We start from the raw sequence: 22,638 nt of genomic DNA, 5'->3' as shown, positions 1-22,638 counted from the left end.
ATATATATATATATATATAATATATATATATATATATATATATATATATATATATATATATATATATATATATATATATATATATATATATATATATATATATATATATATATATATATATATATCTTGCATATAGAGAATCAAGTAGTAAAATTGAGACCTATTGTGAAGAGAGACCCGAACATTTAACTACAGGTAAGTGCATGTTTATCCCGTGTTACAGGCACTAAATTATCCATCTCGCTATAACCCATTATTGTCTATGAATAAAGTGTTGCGAATTTTCCTTTTTCTAACGGTATCAAACGATATCGGAATTACAAACAATACGTTATTGAATTGACATCATGGGCAGATGAGACGCAATAGTTGGGGACAGCATTGTCACAGCATTCCATCTTGGAAAGAAACTAAAAAATGAAAGAACTGCTGCTTTGTAGTTTGTTCTTGGCTGGACAAAGGCTGTGGAAGTAATTCCAGAAATAAAAGCAGTCTGAAACCAGAGTCAACGACTTATAATGTGCATAACAAGTTAACTCGTAATACTTAATTAGCTTGGAAGAAATATCCCGTCCACATTACAATTAAGAGCAAAAACAATAAAGAAATAAAATACTTAAAAAAAACTTTTTAAAAAACCACGTTTTTCTTGTGGACTAAAAAGTAGAAAATAAATTTTTCTTTTGTGCTTCCTCGAGCTGTGCAGGTTCTTGTGATGGCTGACAAAAAACGTGGGTACGTTCACCATCAAATTTCCCGACCCATCTGCCCGACCCACGTTTTTTTGCCAGTCATCACAAGAACCTGCACAGCTTGAGGAAGCACAAAAGAAAAATTTATTTTCTACTTTTTAGTCCACAAGAAAAACGTGTTTTTTTTTTAAAGTTTTTTTTTAAGTATTTTATTTTCTCCTTTTTAGTCCGTTGCTACACATGAAAAACGTGGTTTTTAAAAAGTTTTTATATAGTTTATTTTCTACTTTATCTAATGACTTGATTAAGTATGACTTGACTAAGTGTTTTTAAATACACGGACTAAAAATCTTGAGCGACCGATACGCTTTAAACCGAGAAGGGGCGTAATTTAATTAAGCCTACATGCCGTGACCAGGATTCGAACCTGGGTTGTCGCGGCCACAACGCGAAGTACTAACCACTATACGATCACGACCAGCGCGCTCACGTCGATTGGAGCCGAAGTAACTGTGTCAATACGCCTCCAGTCTTGTCGGTATCTTTAGAAATCATGTCCTCAATTTTATGGTCCTTGGGGCGTAATTTAATTAAGCTAATTTAAGTCTCTAATTGCTAGTTTTTATGATTGCATCTGAAATTGTTAGGCGAAAATAGCCTGCATGCCAAATTTCAGATCTCTAGAGCAATCAGAAGTGGGCTAATTTTCGATGTCAATTTTAACAACAAACACATCCACAAACGCGAAGCTGAGTTAAGAAAAACGTGTTAAAAACGTGTTAAAATTGACATACTCATTTCAAAACCTTTTAGTCGGGACCAAATTTTTTACAGGCTATTTTGACGGTGCAATCCCCTACTCACTCAGCAAAACAAAGTTTTACCAAAATAAAATCTACCACCTTATACACATCTTCACTTTATACAGAACTAGCCGTCCCGACCAGGCCCTGCACTGGCCTCTGTGAAAAACGTATCTGTAAAGGACCATGACATATGTGTTTAGTAATCAGCATATACCAGGCAATTGAACGTTATATATCAGATTTTACCAAAACAAACATAAGTTTTTATGTGTTTTTGTTGTTGTTGTTGTTGTAGCTCTGAATCTGGATGCTGAGCAGTCTTTTGGTGTGATGCTGTCGTATTGTGAATTGTGTGGGAGGCCGAGTCCGACATACAACTTAGGTGAGTTGGTTGGGAGGCGGAGGAGACATTGTGGGTAAGTATGTGAGGGTGGGGGAGGGCGAGTCATACAACTTAGGCGAGTTGTTGGTTAGCTTGTATAATCGATGTGACGTCACAGTCTTTCACTATGCATTTAAACAATTTCCTTGTGTTTTCTCAAGAGCGTTCCGGACAGACAGACGGAAAGACATACGGACAGTAGCAAAACTACTATAGTGATAAAACACAAAGTAGGTGACATTTCAGTGCAACAAGGATATAGAAATATGTTGTTTTTTTTTACATTTTAAGGGTAAAAAATAATTTCGCACCAAATGAACGCATACGATATGTGTATAATAGCACAGAAAATTAATATTTTACAATGAAAACATTTGCTTAGTTTTTAAAACAATTAATTTTACGTAAAGTTGCATTTTATGTCACTGTGCATTTTCATCGGGTCGACTTAAGTAAAAAATGATTAAGAAATCGATCCGATAGAAGTTTTTTTTTTAAGTGATCGGAGAAAGCGTAAGTTCTAATTCTGATTACCGTGAATCACTGAAAACGTGACAGAATAAGATCTTATACCTATGTATGAAATTGCGACTACCTAACTGAAACAGTACTCAAGTTATCGTATTCACGCGGAAATAGAGTAAAGTACCACTTCCAGGTAACGGAAAACGCCAAAAAGCTGGTAGAAACCGGCGCATAAATTGTAACACTTATATGAAAAAATTCGTCCACTTTACTGAAATAGTAATTTTTTTTAAGAAACAGAGCAGAGTAGGTGCGACTTCCGGTAACCGGTAATCGCTCAAATGTTGAGAGGTAATTACAAATTTTATATTGTACTTTATATACAGTTTGTCAAAATAACTGAAACTGTACTCAAGTTATCGTGTTCGCAGACACACACACACAGACAAAATTTCACTACTACTTTTTTTTTTATTCAGAGAGATGTAAAACGTCAAGATTTGTTAAAATCTCAATTCCGATTTTTTTTTTGCACAATTATATTTATAATCATCCTCTTTACTCCGACTACGAGAAAGAAAAATAAAATAAACCGGGAGTGATCTCCTCTAAACTTTCTCGAATATTCTTATATAACACTAGATCTTACGTGGGATGGCAACTCGGAAATTAGACATGATTTTTAATTACTTAAACTTTTTAAAATAGAATAGAATCTCGTAGAAAAAAGAATTGCGCACCAAGCGAACGCCAAAACAAAATGTGCATAATAGTGCGGAATATTATTAGCACTTTATAAATCTACATGCGTTTTTTGAGAAATCAGAAATAGCGTAAATTATTACTTCCGGTCAATGGAAATTGCCCAAAATTTGATAGAAAGTAGAAAATTAGATCCTTCACTTACACGTGAAATTTAATTTATCTATCTGAAATAGTACTCAAGTTATAGGCTTTTGAAAAATTCAAAGTAGAAAAAGTACCACTTTCTGTTATCGGAAATTGCTCAAAAGTTAATACGGATCTACGATTTTGATAAAATACTTATATATGAAATTTCATCAACCTAGCTGTAACGGGAATTCAGTTATCGTGTTTACAGACACACACACACACACATACACACAGACATACGACAACATTGCAAAAATATGTTTTTCCGAATCAGGGAGGTGTAAAACGTCGAGATTTTTACAAATCTCGATTTTTTTTTAACGATTACAAGACTTCGTAAGACTCTATACTTCGTATGTATATCCAAGAAAGTAAAAACGTCATCTAGGGGAGATAATAAAACACATTAATTTTTTTTCATATTTCGTGTGAATTTCCAGTTTATATTTTAATTTTTACTAAATGTATTTCTTATCACTTATATAATACTACGTTTTTATGGAATTTTGAGATGTATTTGAGCTAAAATATTAATATGATTATAAAAGTGCTATAAGCCATTTTTTTATACACCATTGCCTTACAAGTGTTTACTAGCAATAAATAAAATTAAAACGGCCCATGCTTTGCAAATAATCTTGATTTATGCATATTTTGGATCCCTGTAAATCAAGGGACAAAAACCCAAATGTAGCGAATGGTAATGGAAGTGCGGAAATGCACAGAAATGTTCCACCGCGCATTTCAGCAATGGGAAATCAGCCTCAATTACAACCATATGAGGCATTCAATTCCCCCTAATATATATATATATATATATATATATATATATATATATATATATATATATATATATATATATATATATATATATATATTTATATATCTAAATATATAAAGTAAAGTGGTCGGGTGCCCGATAGGGCACTTCCCGGCGCCGCAGGCGCGTCAAATTTGGCACGATGGTGCCTTGGGATGATAGAACACGAGGGCCGGTGACGGTTCGCCGAAAAGTCTACGGACAGGGGGTCAAAACTGACCTCGACTGACCGGCGCCTTATATGGGCTATATTACGAAAACAAATTTCCTCCGACGACCCCCCTTGAAATTTTGTGAGGTGGTAGACAAACGCCTTGGGGTGTCACAAAAAACTCGGCATATCTGGGAAAACTTCGTAAAGGGGTCAAAACTGACCAGTTGTATTTCCCTATATAATCTTTGTATTTTATGCGAAAAACAGAGGGTCATTTCAACGCGGATTTTAGGGTACTTAAACTCAGTATATCTGTTTAACTTTTTGCATACTATTAGGTAAATGGCTTGACCTTTAGGGAAAACTGTCGGTTTGACTCAAAGCCCTCGACGAGGGCTAAAAAGTGACCGCGAGTGAAATTCTCTTTATATGAGCTCTATTACGAAAAAAAATTTCCTCCGAAGACCCCCCCCCCCCCCTTGAAATTTTCTGAGGTGGTAGGAGAATGTCTTGGGGTGTCTCAAAAAAACTCGCCATTTCCGGGAGAAATCGGGAAATGGGTTAAAACTGACCAGTCGTATTTCCCTATATAAACTTTGTATTTTATGGGCAAAACAGGGTAATTTAAATGTATATTTTGTTATAAATTAAGTTTTGTATTGTATTGAAGTTGTAAAATTAATTGCATAAGTAATTTAATATAATATTTGATTGATAATTTTTATGAAAGCCCTTTCAGTTCTAATAACCTTGCGAGTAATAAGTTTGCGAATGTTCCATCAATTTATGGTTACACTAGGAGTACCCCACTGTATAAATTTAGGCCCTTAGCATTTAACATAACATCCAATCATTCAATTTCTCAACCTTTTTGAAAACCTAAGCGAAGCTAGGCAGTATGCCTAATATATATATATATATATATATATATATATATATATATATATATATATATATATTCTATTTTGGGTTGAATTGTTTCAGTAAAACCCATTTCTGTAGTAATCACATCCTTGTATTCATTTATTATTTTGTCCATTATGTTTTTCTCATTCACTGTGATATGATAAGTCTTAATTTCTTGCGTATTACAGCTTTCACTTATTATAGTACAGGCCATATGTTCCTCTTCTATCAGTTTCTCTGGCTCTGCATATAATTTTTTCATTCTGTCTATGTGTATAGGAGTGTTATTTCCCTTTATGTTTATTTCATAATTTACATCAGATAGTTTCTTGATTACTCCAAAAGGTCCTTGAAATGCTTCTATGTTTTCTCTGTCTGGCAGTTTGACAAAAACTAAATCTTCTCTTTCAAAAATTCTTAAATATCTATGTTTGTTTTTTATATTTCTGTGTCTTTCACTGGCTAACTGTGCATTCTCTAGGGCTGTCTGAACACCATAAAGTATTTTCTCTGTAGTCTGGTTTACTAGTTCATGAGGATCAAATTCCTCTTGCTGTTTATTTAATAATTTGTGTTTCAATAAAGTTAATGGGTCTCTTGGCTTTACCCCATATATCAGTTCAAAAGGAGAAAAACCTGTTGACTCATGTTTAGTCTCTCTGTTTGTGAATAGTACTTGAGATTGGTTACTTTTACTTTTTTCTAACTCTAACTCATGCTGTCTCTGTTTTTCTCTATCTTCTAATTGTCTCTGTTTTTCTCTATCTTCTAATTGTCTCTGTTTTTCTCTATCTTCTAATTGTCTCTGTTTTTCTCTATCTTCTAATTGTCTCTGTTTTTCTCTATCTTCGGCTTCTATTTTAACTTCTGCTAGATCTAGTTCCCTATCAGCCTCCCTTTTAACTTTTTCTTTCTCAGCCTTTGTGTTAACTTTTTTCTTCTCATCCTCCATTTAAATTTTTCCAACTCAGCCTTCACTTTAGCTATTTTCTTCTCCAGCTCCATTTTATATTTAACTTTAGCCTTCTCAGCCTCCCTTTTAACTTTTTCATCAGCTACCTTCTTTTCTACCCAATTTGCCTTCTCTGCCCCAGTGTATCCTAACAAATCAGCAAACTCAATGTATTTGGCATAGAACTCGAACTCCATCGTAATGATGCAAGCACAGTTATTCAGTTACAATACTAAATCTAGATTAAATTCTTTCCTTCACGGTGTTGAGCACCGACCACTTCTGACACCAAAATGTCACAGGCCTTTCTCCTATCTTTTATATTACACATACAAAATCAAAAGACAAGCCTTTTTTTGCAGTTTTTCATATTTATTTCGTTTTCACACAGGCAGCGTGTTCACTCAAGCTACGCCATTTTCTTGCCTCCTTTTCCACTTGTTCCTTCCTCTCGCGCATGCGCACAGCCACTGTCTCCCTGATGCAATCTCGCCTTTTACAACACACACACTCACAAGATACAATCCACCAATATTTCACTGTTATACCTAGCTACAATACTTTACTCTGTTTTGTGCGAAGCATGTGTATGTTTTTACGGTGCGCGGACCTTTGACCACAGGTGCTTTGACCATAAGGGGTTTGACCATAGGGGGTTTGACCATAGCGGTGCTTTGACCATAGGGGGTTTGATCATAGGGGGTTTGACCATACGGGGTTTGACCACAGGTGTTTTCTCAGCAGAGGGTCTTTGATCACAGGTGATCTATAAATGGGTGTTTGATCACAAGCGCTGTTTAAGCTATGGCATATCAGTTGTGTTTCAAGTATATGGCGCATTTACATACTCTATGTATATTATGTATGTTGTTGCTTACCAGCAGTAGCGTAGCCAGAATCGTCTCATGGGGGGGGGGGGTCAAATTTTTACCCGGGGACAAACTTTAGATTTGCAGCCCCCTCAAACTTTCGATTTTGATAAAATACTTATATATGAAATTTCATCAACCTAGCTGTAACGGTACTCAAGTAATCGTGTTTACACACAGACACACAGACACACACACACACATACACACACACACAGACACACAGACATACGGACAAGATTGCAAAATTATGTTTTTCCGTATTTTTTTGCACGATTACAATACTTTCTCTATACTTCGTATATTCGAGAAAGTAAAAAAGCTCATCCAAGGGAAATAATTGCAAATTTTTATTGCTTTGTGATTCTAGCCTAAATCTCTTAAATAATTACATTTGTTATTATAAAACAATTAATCTTACATAATATTTACTTAAGAAAACATAATTTTATGTTACAGATTTGAAATATTTTCAACTATAATTTTTTATTTATATATATATATATATAGATATAAACTTATTAGTAAACCCGTGATATTTTAAGTATCGTTTTTTTATATGAAAAATAAAATACTTATATTTTATACGAACTTGTTCAATGTAAAAATGAAAATTTTGGATCCCCCTGATAATAGGGGACAATTTTAAAATTTAAGCGAGAGTGATCACCCTTAAACCTTCTGTACCATTCTTACACATCAACGCTGGGACGGCAACTCGGGATACAAATATGATTTTTAATCATCAGTTTTTACATACTCAAAGTTTTTAAGATAGAATAGAATCTAGTCGAAAACAGAATTGCGCACCAAGCGAACAATATGCGCATAATAGTGCGGAACAGGGGCGTAGCGAGGGGGAGGGGGCGGGGGCGGGGGGTGCGGACCGCACCGGGTGACACCATTTAGGGGGGTGACACCAAGGCAAAAAATAGAAAAACATATAGAGAAAAACTTGAAAGGGGGGGGGGGGGTGCATGCAAAATCGAAAGTTTGAGGGGAGGAGGGGTGCAAATCGAAATTTTGAAAGTTTGTCCCCGGGCGGGAAGGGTCGCTACGCCTCTGGGGGGTGACACCATTAAGTGCCGCACCGGGTGACATCCGACCTCGCTACGCCACTGGTGCGGAATACTAGTTTATATATATATATATATATATATATATATATATATATATATATATATATATATATATATATATATATATATATTTATATATGTAATTCTCTTCATGGAGACCATACAAAACACCATACAGCTTAGCCACCACCCTCATCCCCACCTGTCAAGAGAGCTGTGGTTCACCTCGAATGTTTACAATCGTAAACCCGTAGAGCCTCGTTAGTGACGGCTGTTACGGGCAGATAATTTAGTAGTAAACGATTTGAAACGAAGGGGATTCTGATTGATCTTTTCTTTGTCTATAAACGACTGCCTTCACTGGACGGGAGGGGGGGGGGGGGAGGAGGGAGGGCAGGAGGGGGTAGTGTTGAATTCACAAATTATGAATTGCTGATAAGCAGAGTATAAAACAACTAGATGGCGGCGTATACTACGTCGCGGGTCAGCTCGTTCCTTAAAAAGTCAACGGAAATTACTCAAAAATCGACAGAAGAGAATTAGATCAGTTACTTATGTGTAACATTTCGAGCATCTATGTAAAATGGTATTCCTCTTGGAGAGTGTTGAAAAAAACTAAAGTATAATAACTTTCACCTCCGGTTACCGGAAATCGCTGAAAAGATGATACAGAACTACCAATTTGATATAATGATTATATATGAAATGTCATCAACCTAACTGTACTTAAGTTACCGTGTTCACAGACATACTTCGTATACACGAAAGTAAAAAAAAAAATGAAGCGGGAGTGATCCCCCCTCCCTAAGATTTCTTACTGTATATTCATACTTGACAGTAAGGAGAATGTCACTTACATAGTAATCGTGCAAGAGATGTTTTGTTTTTGTTTTTTAACAGATCACGTTGGAAAAAGAATTGCATAACAAGTGAACGCAAACAAACTGTGCTTATAATAGATTGGTGATTAGTACTTTATCAAAGAAATATTGATTACCTTTTTGAGAAATCGTAAACAGCCTAAAGTACTGTTTCCGGTCACCGGAAATCACTTAAAATTTGACAGTATCAAGTAGATAAGATAGTACACCTATGTATAAAATTTGTTGTACCTAACTGAAACTGTATTCAAATAATCGGTATCTTTGAAGCCAGAATTAAAGTTCCACCTGAGGTCACTCAAAAATTTAAAGTCATCAATGTTTAAGATCTTATACTTATGTATGCAATGTTGTATTCCTGTCTACCAATCTGAAAACAGTACTCATGTTAGCAGTGGCGTAGGCAAGGGGGGGGGTTAGGGGGGGCCATAACCCCCCCCCCCCATAGATCCCTCGGTATATAGAAAAAGTATGAGGGGGGGTGCAAATCGAAAGTTTGTCCCCGGGTAAAAATTGGAACCCCCCCCTTGAGACGATCCTGGCTACGCCACTGCATGTTAGTATTGTTATTGTTAACGTCAGTGTTTCTTTCAGGCCTCTCTTACAGCCCCCCCCCCCCCCCTCCCCGTAATTTAAATACCCCCTCTTTCCCCCCTACCCCTCCCACCGAAGAAAAAAAAAGTCTGGAAGAACAACAGCTTAATCAATTAGTTAGTGTTACGAACAATCGACCTTTTCGTTCAACTCAAAACACAATTCCAGGCACTGTTCAAACCTTTATTTAACTTGTCAGCTTCACAAATTACACCACAAGCCCTCGTCCCTAGCCGCTACCAACCAACCCCTTACAATTGTTCACTCGACCTTGGGATAACAATACTTAAACACCCCTGGGTTAACTCACACACGCCTCTCCCCTACGTTTTAGACTATTCCAGCCTATTCTAACCTAACTAACAACTGACCTGTAACAGTCAGCAATATGATGTAAATACAAGACATATCTTAATTTTAAGGTTATTTTTTTTTTCTTAACATCAAAATATATCGAAATATATTTTGTTCTATGTAAAAAAATATTTTTTTTGAAAAGCTTGATATTTAATATACAAATGCTGTATATTTTTGGTCAGAAATATTGTGAAGTTACAATTAGAAATGCTATTTTATTTTATTTAGAAATGCCGTATATTTTTGTAGCTTAGTTTTATTTAAAAAAGGCTGCAAGTCTTTATTTTAAAATGTGTATTTTTAAAAATACTGTATATTTATATTTTGAAAAGTATAGTTTCGTTTAGAAATATAATATATTTTATTTTTTAGAGATGCTGTTGCCAATGAATACCTATGGCAGACATTTCGTCAATTTGAAACTGAAAGACAACCTCGACTTGAAACTTGAGAACTATTTAGTGGTTATCGCTCCTTACGCCATGACAACTGTGGGGTTTTTCGACGAGGGAGGGGAGAGAATCTCTACGAGGGTTGTAGAGATGGGACATCTCCTTCATGTAAGTTGGTTACCTGTTCTTGTGCGACTGGCTAGTTAGCCCCAACACATTAATTAATACGAGCCGTTCGCAGCGTATCATACGCCGCTATTTAGTTGTTTTATTTTCTACTTTTCAGTAATTCATAATTTGTGAATTCGACAGTACCAATGCTGCCACTGAAAATATTTGCTTTAAAACACTAACCCCTCCTCCCTTTCCCCTAACCCCGACCCTACCCCCCCCACCCCTCCCGTGAAAGCAGCCTCCTCTTAGTTACCTCATGTAAATTTAAAATCGTTTCAAACTAAATTATCTGCCCCTAATAGCCGTCACTAAACCCGGCTCTACGATTTGTAAACATTTAATTTAGCATGACCACAACTCACCAGACAATGTGGGGGTGGGGTGGGGGTGGTAGTGATAATGATAGTGATAGAGAGAAAGAGAGGGGACTGCAAGGCGCGCTTGCAGCTTGTTTTCTAACGACTTCCAGAAGAGAATTATATATATAGATTATTTTACTTAAAGAAATAGTTTTTTTTTTAAAAAGATGCTAACCTTTTTTTAATAAGTTGGAGTATTATAAAATAATCATAACATTTTTATTACTAAAAATTCTAAAATAATTTTAAAAAGCCTTTTTGTCGGGGCCATTTTGATGGGGCATTTAGTCGCGGGCTGATTTTGGGGCCGTTTTTTTTTTGGGGGGGGGGGGCTTTTTGTCACAGGCCGTTTAGACAGTGCATCCCCACAAAAAGTAGGCTATACTCATTTAGTAAAATACATATTTACCAAAACAATCATCACCTAATTCAAAGTTTCACCAAAATACAATTATCTCCTTATTCAAAACTTCTAAAAAAAAAATCAACACTATATTCAAAACTTCTTCAAAAAAATCACCACCTTATCTAAAACTACACTAGTCAAATATTACTACCAATGTTCCCTCTAAGGACCAAGAGTGTGTGTGCAAAAAATATGTTGTGTGCGCGGTGCTAAAAATGACTTGGGCAAGTTAATATGTATGTTGAAGCTTGCAATTAAGGAGTGTAATGAAGGCATGCATTTTGATAAATTGATAAATTAATAGTATAATGTGTAGGACTAATGAAACGTATGCAATTAAAAGAAGATACAAATCCCATCTAAATAAAATAAAATACACAACAGGAACTTTTAGAGTTATACTTAGACAACAGGTTATATGGTCGACGTACTTTGTTAGTGTAATGCAATCGTATGTTAAAAATGTTAATACCATAACGGTAACACAAATACAACAGTTTAACATGTAAACCATTTTAAAGAGCTGACTTGAAAACAAAATTAGCTAACCTTTCAGGGGCATTTATTGCAATTTCTCGCGTCTAACCTTGCCTTGCTTCCACACCTTATATGCTTTGTTTAAATCCACATCCTCTCCAGCATTTAGATATAATTTAATTTGTATTAGATTCTCCAAATGTGTGGCTTCAAGTATATTTCGTACTTGCACTTTAATGCTGTTCATAAGACTAAAACCTCGCTCGCAATCAGCGCTAAATACTTGAAAAGTACAGCATATGTCAATTAACTTTGCCAATGAGCTAAAGTGTTCATCATTTAAAGCAACTCCTGCGTTTTCAGTTAGTGCATTTACTGAACCTGATTTGAGTTTTTCACTAATCTGAAATTTGAAGTCATTTATTGCGTGATAATTGACTCTTCATTTGTTGTTTGTAATACGTCTTTGTACTTTACGCACAGTTCTTTGATATCTTTGACGCCTGACTCAATTGTGCAATTTCTAAAACCAGCAGGATCAAAAGCTGAAGAAAACTGCAGTTCATCTGCTGGAGACCTTACATTTAAATGATCGCAGACCGATCGTATAAACTGTGTGATTTGTCTAAGTTGATTCCTACGTTTTCATTCAAAATTGTCTTTGCTTTATCATTCCAATAAACATCTTCACTCAGGTATTGTGCTTCTAATTTGCGTATTCTAGAAAAGCAAAATTGATGTGCTTCAATAGATGATAAATTATTTCGCTGCAACAACATTGATAGATTAGCTAATTCAGTTAATAAATCATTAACGGTATAAAGCGCAATTTGATACAGGGGATCTTTTAATGATTTCAAAACATAACAACAAACAGGATCATTGTAGTCTTGGACTTGTTCTTCACAGTAAGCAGCTAAAGCATCAAGATTTCTAACAAAAGCACTGACAGCAAAGTGACGTTACAATAAACTTCGTAAATTGGTCGAAAAGAAATAACATCCATATCATGCACCTTGGCCAATTCTTCAAATGCGCCCTTTTTAACTGAAGGTCGAACTCAGTGCTGTTCAACAAGGTGGGGGACCTTAGACTTCAATAAAGCAGCTAATCCCTTCCTACGGCCTAACATAACCGATGCCCCGTCTGATGTTATCATTACCATGCAGTTTCATTTCAAGTCGATGTTCAGTATAGTGTTGTGTTATGGCTTCCAGAGATGAGGCATAACATGCGGTAAGCTGAATTATTCCACCAAAAACGGTTTTGTAGAATAAAGAATTGACTGAACGAAATTTAAAATAAAGGATTAGCATTTTATGTACAGTTATGTCAGTACTTTCATCAACTATAAGCGTGTGGAACGATGCTACTCGAAGTTCTGTCAGTGTGTTCTTTACAACCACCTCGTTGATTGCTTCAACAAACTCAAAAGGCGTAATTCTTACTTCGCCAACTGTCTGATATAGAAACATACTTCCCCATGTGGTTATGAATCAGTTGTACCGACAGCATCGAGGCGTGTATCCTAATGGCGAGAAGAACATTATCCATTAGGATTAGAACTTGATCCTTGTTTGACCGCTGGCGCTCATTTTATTCAACTCGTTCTTCTCGCTCAGTGTTAGTTTCAAGTACTAGCAGCGCAGAACTTATACTTCAGGTGCTTTCTAATTCAACTGAAACATTCTTAGAATATGGCGTTTCGGTTCTCACTTTAACTTTGAGCCATTCCAGTTTAAACGAATCTCTCGGTCTTTTCTTTTTGCTGCATTGTTTTACCGCTTGTTACACACATTTTTCTTTTCAACATGTTCAAATAGCACAGAGTAGTAAACTTTTATTCCTTATTTATTAAACCAGTCTGTGAATACTGAAACAGTTCGATCCATGTGCACGTAATAATCCCAAGAATTGGATATACAGTATATAAATCCTTAAACCAAACAGAGCGAAAAAAAAACAACACATCCACCGTTAGAATAGTAGAATTTGCATCTGACTTGGGTAAATCGTGAAAGTATCAAGGAGGTGGGTGGGGTTGGGAGATGGGGGAGGGCGGTGGCAATAGAAAATAAAACCTTCCATGGTCAGCTACAAGCCGTGATGCCTTTCAGGTATTAGGTGTCAGTGCTGCGGTCAGTTTTGGGGTAAACCATTAAATCAAGCAGAGGGAGTGTCACCCAGACATTAGATCGGAACCCGCCCCGCTCAGTTTAGAGTTGTCATTAACTGGACCTGTGGTATGACAACCGAGGTCACCCCCTCCCCCCAGTCAATGCTACCTGTGGTTTATGCCCCAAAACACAAAGACTGTTCGTTTAAAAAAACAGGTACTAAAATGTCGCTTCATTCAAGCCACTGGCTACAATTTTTTTAGTGCATTAGGCTTGCCCGACGTTCTGATAATCTGTGCGCGGCATCAAAAAATGTCTGCGCGGCACATTTGAAAGTACTGCGCGGCCGCTCAGCCGCGCAGCTTAGAGGGAACACTGATTACTACACTCAAAACTTCACAAAAAACATATCATCACCTTATTCAAAACCACACCGAATCAAAATATCGCCTTATTCAAAACCACACCGAATCAAAATATCGCCTTATTCAAAACCACACCGAATCAAAATATCGCCTTATTCAAAACCACACCGAATCAAAATATCGCCTTATTCAAAACCACACCGAATCAAAATATCGCCTTATTCAAAACCACACCGAATCAAAATATCGCCTTATTCAAAACCACACCGAATCAAAATATCGCCTTATTCAAAACCACACCGAATCAAAATATCGCCTTATTCAAAACCACACCGAATCAAAATATCGCCTTATTCAAAACCACACCGAATCAAAATATCGCCTTATTCAAAACCACACCGAATCAAAATATCGCCTTATTCAAAACCACACCGAATCAAAATATCGCCTTATTCAAAACCACACCGAATCAAAATATCGCCTTATTCAAAACCACACCGAATCAAAATATCGCCTTATTCAAAGTTTACTCAAAACAACTAGCACCACAAACAAAATACCTTTTTATATTTCAGTCGACAGACCTACTCAGAGAGGTTGCCATCATCAAATCCAATAATCCCATCGCTGTGTACTTCCATCTTCAGAACACAGTCACGTGTAAAACTAACGACGCCTTCAGTCTGCTAGTCCCTGTTGAGCTCTTCCTCAATTTCTACTATTGGACGTAATATATAGTCATACTCGAGTCTATATATATATATATATATAAATATTATTATATGTATATATATATATATATATATATATATATATATATATATATATGTATGTATGTATACAATTATATATATATATATATATATATATATATATATATATATATGTATGTATACAATTATATATCTATTTATATATATATATATATATATATATATATATATGTATACAATTACATATATATATATATATATATATATATATATATATATATATATATATATATATATATATATATATATATATATACATTGTTAATATCTTAAAGATAAAAAATCGTACATCTGCTACTAAAGGATGATCATAATCATAGCATAGTTTCATGTACTATGAAACAATTTTTCGTACTGCTTAGCTATGATTTAGTGTTTTTATTTGTCAGGTTGTTTATAGAATATCTTGTATAATATGTGTATGGTTGTTTATATCGCGTGTCTTTGATTATATGTATTAAGTTGTTAATGGAAAGTCTTGGATAATATTTGTGAGTTAGGTTATGAACTGTGTCGCTGGTTACAGAAGATGTGTAGAATTCGATATGTGAGATTGGTCATTGTATTTGTCTTGAATTTCAGCGCTCACATGCCGAACAGCGAAGATATTTATAGATTGAACTCTGACCTCCAGGTGATATTTATCTTGAGGGAGCCCCAACGCAAAATGCTTATCTTGGATGGTATACTGCTGGACGATGTAGTACTAAGGTAAGGCTTTGTGAATTCAGTCGGGTCGTGTCCGATGTGTGGATGGCGTGTGGACGAGGTAGTACTTAGGTAAGGCTTTGTGAATTCTGTCGGGTCGTGTCCGATGTGTGGATGGCATGTGGACGAGGTAGTACTTAGGTAAGGCTTTGTGAATTCTGTCGGGTCGTGTCTGATGTATGGATGGCGTGTGGACGAGGTAGTACTTAGGTAAGGCTTTGTGAATTCTGTCGGGTCTTGTCTGATGTATGGATGGCGTGTGGACGAGGTAGTACTTAGGTAAGGCTTTGTGAATTCTGTCGGGTCTTGTCTGATGTATGGATGGCGTGTGGACGAGGTAGTACTTAGGTAAGGCTTTGTGAATTCTGTCGGGTCTTGTCTGATGTATGGATGGCGTGTGGACGAGGTAGTACTTAGGTAAGGCTTTGTGAATTCTGTCGGGTCTTGTCTGTTGTATGGATGGCGTGTGGACGAGGTAGTACTTAGGTAAGGCTTTGTGAATTCTGTCGGGTCGTGTCCGATGTGTGGATGGCGTGTGGACGAGGTGGTACTTAGGTAAGGCTTTGTGAAATCTGTCGGGTCGTGTCCGATGTGTGGATGGTGTATGGACGAGGTACTTAGGTAAGGCTTTGTGAAGTCCGTCGGGTCATGTCCGATGTATGGATGGCGTGTGGACGAGGTAGTACTTAGGTAAGGCTTTGTGAATTCTGTCGGGTCGTGTCCGATGTGTGGACGAGGTAGTACTTAGGTAAGGCTTTGTGAAATCTGTCGGGTCGTGTCCGATGTGTGGATGGCGTGTGGACGAGGTGGTACTTAGGTAAGGCTTTGTGAAATCTGTCGGGTCGTGTCCGATGTGTGGATGGCGTGATCGAGTGGTAGAGCGTGCGGTAGTATTTTTATTAGCGTACGCAAGGTTCGAGGCCCCCCCCCCCCGCCTCCACTCACATCTCTCATTAATAAATATTGTATGTTGAGAGTGCTCTAATCAAGTTAGAGAAAGTAAAGGCGTACGTTAGGCATAATGCTGAACACACTAACCTTTCATGCGTCGAGGGCAGAAAAACAGGTGAACTCTACTTCATCTGCATTGTTGACCGTAAGGTTCGGCAGAGTAATTTTGAGCTGGGGGTAGCAAAGATCGTTGACGCTGAGCCACATGATGTCCACAGTCATTTTTTTATACGATAAGGTCATTGAAACAGACACTCTACTTCATCTGCTCTTTAAGACCAGCTAGGCTAAAAATGGGCTTAGCAGTTTTGGGTTTGGTTAATTTTATCATCACTATCATCATTGGCTCATTTGCCTGAATAGACGATTTAATCGAGGACTGGAAATCCAGACGCAAAGCCTTGGCAGCACGTTGAGAATAGCCAATACATCAGGATTCATCTCTAACTATAGCTGATAGCCCACATTATATGCGATAAAACATTTCAAAACTGTGTTGCCCATATTTGTATGTTTTATTACCCCGTTTCCTGTACCCTAATCAATGATTTTAAACCATAAACATAAGACCTACTACTTCGAGCATACTGAATTATTACCTAAACCTTAGACACAAATAGAATATTCACCCTAATCAAACCCAAGGAAGAAATACAATTCCTGTGTTACCTGCCGGTTCTAGACTATCAACAACCGACACCCTCATTTAGCCTTATCAATGAGTCTGTTGTGATATCTTGTGATATAAGGAACTCCGTTTACACTTTATATAACCTTGTAATATAACGACCTCTCAGCGTCCACTTCTTACATTTGAACGTTGTAATATAAAGACCTCTACTTTAAACTACCTTGTAATATAACGTACTCTGCATACACTTTATTCAACCTTGCAATATAAAGACCTTCGCATTCACTTTATACAACCTTGTAATATAACGAATTATCCACTTTATACAGCCTTGTAATATAACAAGCTTCGCATCCACTTTAAACAACCTTGTAATACAACGACCTATCCACTTTATACAACCTTGTAATATAACGACCTCTCAGCGTCCACTTCTTACATTTAAACGTTGTAATATAAAGACCTCTACTTTCAACTACCTTGTAATATAACGACCTCTGCATACACTTTATACAACCTTGTAATATAACGACCTCCGCATCCAATTTATACAACCATGTAATATTTACCTACGCATTCACTTTATACAACCTTTTAATATAATGACCTCTGACCCCCAGCATGCCGCCAAACTCTCGCCTTAAGTGGCACGCTTACCCGGTCCCCATAAACCCCGGCTTCCACTCGGCCTACACGCTGGACGGCGCACCTTTCGGCTGCTACATCTACCTAGCTGACGTCACTTCCGTAGGGCTCCACCCTGCAGGTTACATCACTGGCGAGATCCATAGGGTGAGGGTCACTGTGTGGGGTGGGGGTTAAAGGGGGAGAGGTGCCCAGGGGATAAGGGGTCGTCCATAAATGACGTCACACTCGTAGGGGGGATGGAGGGTCTGCAATTTTGTGAGGGGGGGGGGGTGGGTTGTAGACTGAGGTGTGACGTCATTTTTTTTTGGGGGGGGGGGGGTCTGGCTTTTTGTGAGGATGTGTGACGGAGGGGAGGGAGGGGGAGGTAAAAATAGTTTTAAAAAGCGTGACGTCATTTATGGATGACCCCTAAAGGTTAGAAGTGCCTGGAAAATCCCTAAAATAGTTACTGAGCATTTCAACAAGTCTATCTTTGAGTACCTTACGTATATATCGGTTGCTAATACAGATTATTTAATTTGAAATAGTTAAAAAGTTATGATCGTTATGACTGGCGAGATCCATAGGGTAAGGGTCACTTTATGGGGTGGGTGTTAAAGGGGATAGGTGGGAGGGGGCTTGCATAAATTTAAAGCACAAGAAAATTCATTCTCGCTTTTATTAATCCACGTTTCAAGAATAATTAAACGAAAACATCATTATCATACATTTTATGACATAAATATTTCAAGAGAATTTCGCGTGATATGAGAGATGGGGTGGGGGTGCTTTGGTGACTTTAAATTAAATACTATGTCACTGGGGGAAAAAAGGGGGTGTAGTCTGTATAAAATAGTCATATCTTAACTTCTTTGCGTTTTTCTGATAATTTTTTTTGTTTCTAATTCCGTGCCACGAAGGACCAGAGAAAATGCCAAAAGACGGCAGGGGTACCTGGCGACAAGATCGATAACGATTGTGACGGTTATATTGACGAGGATTCGGCATTCATCACCTGCTCGCTGAAGGATCTGGATCAGTGCTGTAAGTCGGTGCTTGTGGGCGGAAATATTGTTTTTTTATAGAGTTGTAGCCCTTATATGACTGTACTTGTTGCATAAAATATCGTCTTTTTGATGGAGTTGTAGCCTTTGAAAGACAAATTGTGGTGGAAACCAGGATCGTCTCAAGGGGGGGGGGGGGTTCCAATTTTTACCCGGGGACAAACTTTCGATTTGCACCCCCCCTCAAACTTTCTTCGATTTGCACCCCCCCCCCCCTCAAACTTTCGATTTGCACCCCCCCCCTCAAACTTTCGATTTGCACCCCCCCTCAAACTTTCGATTTGGACCCCCCACTCATACTTTTTATATATACCGAGGGGTCTATGGGGGGGGGGGGGTTATGACCCCCCCTAACCCCCCCTGCCTACGCCACTGGTGGAAACATTGTCTTTTTGGTAGAGTTGTAGCCCTTGTATCACTTTACTTGCTGCATAAAAACATCGTCTTTTTGATAGAGTTGTAGCCCTTGTAAGACAGTGACAGTAATCAACACATTGTGATTTTAAGAGCTTTAAAACGCCTTTATTTAAATGAAGGCTTTTGTTTTTACAGATAATACTCATCAATCGATTACGAACCATGGGAATGATTATAGAGATCTAGCTCTTCCTCCACCAAGTACGTTATTTCATATATATATATATATATATATATATATATATATATATATATATATATATATATATATATATATATATATATGTGTGTGTGTGTGTGTGTGTATAAACAGAGGTAATATCTTCTTAAGCCATTAATAGCGCAAATGAATTATAGTGACAAAGTTTTTCTCTACCATTTAGTTACAGGCAAATGGAGCAAATGGTCTGAGTGGCATTGCTCAGTTGACTGTGGAGCTTCTGAGTTTTACGTTAGAAGGTCGGTCTAGTCATGTTGTCATGTAGAGAGTTTACGTTAGAAGGTCGGTCTACTTATGTTATCATGTAGAGAGTTTACGTTTGAAGGTCGGTCTAGTCATGTTATCATGTAGAGAGTTTACGTTAGAAGGTCGGTCTACACATGATGTCATGTACTGGGTTATATAATTGCTTGAACAATGTAGAGTCCAGTGGTAAAAGTACTTTAAAGATGCCTTTGTGAATACGAATTGCTTGATCTAAATCCCTGGTATTAGCCTTTTGTGGAGATTTGACTTATCTGGACCAACAAGTCTATCGAGGAAAAAAAACCTTATTTCAAAACCATTAGGGGAGGTCTTTATATATAATTTCTTAAAGAATAATGAAATACATGTGTATTTTCATTTTATACAATTATTATAAGGAGAGTGCGAATGGCGTTTTGTGGTTTTAGTATACAAGTGAAGAAAAAAAAAGTAATAATATAGAGGTTGAGAAAAAATCAAATAAAAATGTGTTTTAGTTTTGGTACCACTTCTAATCTTCTCCAACCCTTGTTATTACTTTAAATGATATGACAACGTATACAACTATCTATATGAACTGACAGCGGATGTAAATACTTATAAAATTATATGAAAGAACACGTAGGTTAAAAAAATGTTTCTAAGTATCTTTAAATAATTGGAACTTATGTAAGTGTAATAAAGAATCCTCTTTAGACCTAGCAACCCATTGAGCAGATGAGGTAGAGTTCATATGTTTCTTGACCTCGGCATATCAAGGGAAATGTTGGTCAGTACTTTACCCAGACGCCGTTAGGTACTCATCAGTGCTGGGTTGACTCAGGGACGTTCTACTGACTGGGTACTCAGATTCTAACTCGAGAATTTTGGCTTAGTAGTCTCGCGCTCTACGACTAAGGTCACGCCATCCTACTTAAGTTAGTAGTTCTAATGTTAGGGTAGAGTGTATATCGTAGAACATTGATACTGTAAAAATGTTTTTGTGTTTGAACCAAGGCGGGTATGTCACAGACCGTACAACATCGAATTACTGTAAAAATGTTTTTGTGTTTGAACCAAGGCGGTCATGTGACAGCCCGGCACCCAGCAGCCATGGTACGGCGTGTGTGGGCGTTGATGTGGAGACCCACAGGCTGTACTGCGACACCCAGGTCCGGTGCCAGAACGGTGAGTGGGGCTAGTCTGCCAAGTTCAAGGCCACATTCACGTTCTATGTATTTAAAAAAAGGGAAGTGGGGGGGGGGCGAGGGTAGACTTTAGTAGTGTTAACTCCGTGAGTTACAGGAGTGATATGAAGGGGCGTGGCGGGGAGGGCGGGAAAGACTTTATTGGCGTTTGCTACGTGGGGGTACGGGTGTGACAAAAAGGGGCGGGGCAGCGATATCAGATAGCGAGAAACAGGAATTTTAAACCTCACTGTAGGAGAACAAAGAACGGGGTAATGAGGTGACAAAAACTGGCACAGACAACGGGGTGTGACTAAATGATGTTCACTCTTTTCAATTAGTTTCCGTGCGCGTGTGTGTGTTGGGAGAGATGGGGGTATAGGCCTAATAATTTTAATACTTTTAATAAAATACTTAAAATTTTTTTTTTAAAAAACCACGTTTTTCTTGTGGACTGAAAAGTAGAAAATAAATTTTTCTTTTGTGCTTCCTCGAGCTGTGCAGATTCTTGTGATGACTGACAAAAAACGTGGGTACGTTCACCATCAAATTTCCCGACCCATCTGCCCGACCCACGTTTTTTGTCAGTCATCACAAGAATCTGCACAGCTCGAGGAAGCACAAAAGAAAAATTTAATTTCTACTTTTTAGTCCACAAGAAAAACGTGTTTTTTTTTTTTTAAATTTTTAAGTATTTTATTTTCTCCTTTTTAGTCCGTTGCTACACATGAAAAACGTGGTTTTTAAAAAGTTTTTTATATAGTTTATTTTCTACTTTATCTAATCACTTGATTAAGTATGACTTGACTAAGTGTTTTTAAATACACGGACTAAAAAAATCTTGAGCGACCGATACGCTTTAAACAGAGAAAGGGTGTAATTTACGTTGCTGGCGTGGAGATCTACTCACGAATCACGTGATCAAATCTCCCATAAACAAACAAATAAACGCGAAGCTGAGTTAAGGAAAAACGTGTTTATGTGTATTTTAGCATGCCCAGCGTACCAACCGTGTCACCGTTAACAATGTGTTACCGTGTCCGTTCTCCTTTTTAGTCCGTTGCTACACGACAAAAAACGTGGGTCGGGCAGATGGGTCGGGAAATTTGATGGTGAACGTACCCACGTTTTTTGTCAGTCATCACAAGAATCTGCACAGCTCGAGGAAGCACAAAAGAAAAATTTATTTTCTACTTTTTAGTCCACAAGAAAAACGTGGTTTTTTAAAAAGTTTTTTTTAAGTATTTTATTAAGGTCATTATACCATTGTTACCTATTACTTTCTTAAATTTGTTTCTGAATCTATTTACATGTTTATATATATACTTGTTTATAAATATACGTTTATATATACATGTTTATATATAAATATAAATAAATATAAATAAATAAATATATAAATATATATATATATATATATATATATATATATATATATATATATATATATATATATATATATATATATATATATACATATATATATATATATATATATATATATATACATATATATATATGTATATATATATATATATATATATATATATATATATATATATACATGAATTTAATCTATTACTATGACAGCCTGATGTACTTGTTTCAATCACAGCTTGCCGGAGAGGATTTTTTGGGCCAAGGTGCACTAAAAACTGCTCCAACTGCGAATCTGAGTGTGTGAAAGACACGGG

The 22,638-nt window shown here is 36.9% G+C and overlaps 1 protein-coding gene across 1 annotated transcript in view; it reads left to right on the top strand.

Moving 5' to 3' along the window:
* Window positions 1–22,638, top strand: part of LOC131948767 (uncharacterized) — a 49,504-nt gene that overhangs the window by 713 nt on the left and 26,153 nt on the right. The window contains exons 2-12 of the mRNA XM_059310443.1: window positions 137–195; window positions 1,794–1,880; window positions 10,224–10,411; window positions 14,717–14,868; window positions 15,497–15,625; window positions 17,825–17,996; window positions 18,752–18,875; window positions 19,448–19,513; window positions 19,696–19,771; window positions 20,839–20,945; window positions 22,560–22,638. The exon at window positions 22,560–22,638 is cut by the window's right edge and continues 50 nt beyond it. Coding sequence (XP_059166426.1) covers window positions 1,829–1,880; window positions 10,224–10,411; window positions 14,717–14,868; window positions 15,497–15,625; window positions 17,825–17,996; window positions 18,752–18,875; window positions 19,448–19,513; window positions 19,696–19,771; window positions 20,839–20,945; window positions 22,560–22,638 — 1,145 coding nt within the window. The 5' untranslated portion in view covers window positions 137–195; window positions 1,794–1,828. The remainder of the gene's footprint in view (window positions 1–136; window positions 196–1,793; window positions 1,881–10,223; window positions 10,412–14,716; window positions 14,869–15,496; window positions 15,626–17,824; window positions 17,997–18,751; window positions 18,876–19,447; window positions 19,514–19,695; window positions 19,772–20,838; window positions 20,946–22,559) is intronic.

The sequence above is a fragment of the Physella acuta genome, unplaced genomic scaffold, assembly GCF_028476545.2.
Source record: "Physella acuta isolate Inbredline_101_S28 unplaced genomic scaffold, ASM2847654v3 ptg000659l, whole genome shotgun sequence".
Lineage (NCBI taxonomy): Eukaryota > Metazoa > Mollusca > Gastropoda > Physidae > Physella > Physella acuta.
This window is presented reverse-complemented; position numbering and strand designations above follow the sequence as displayed.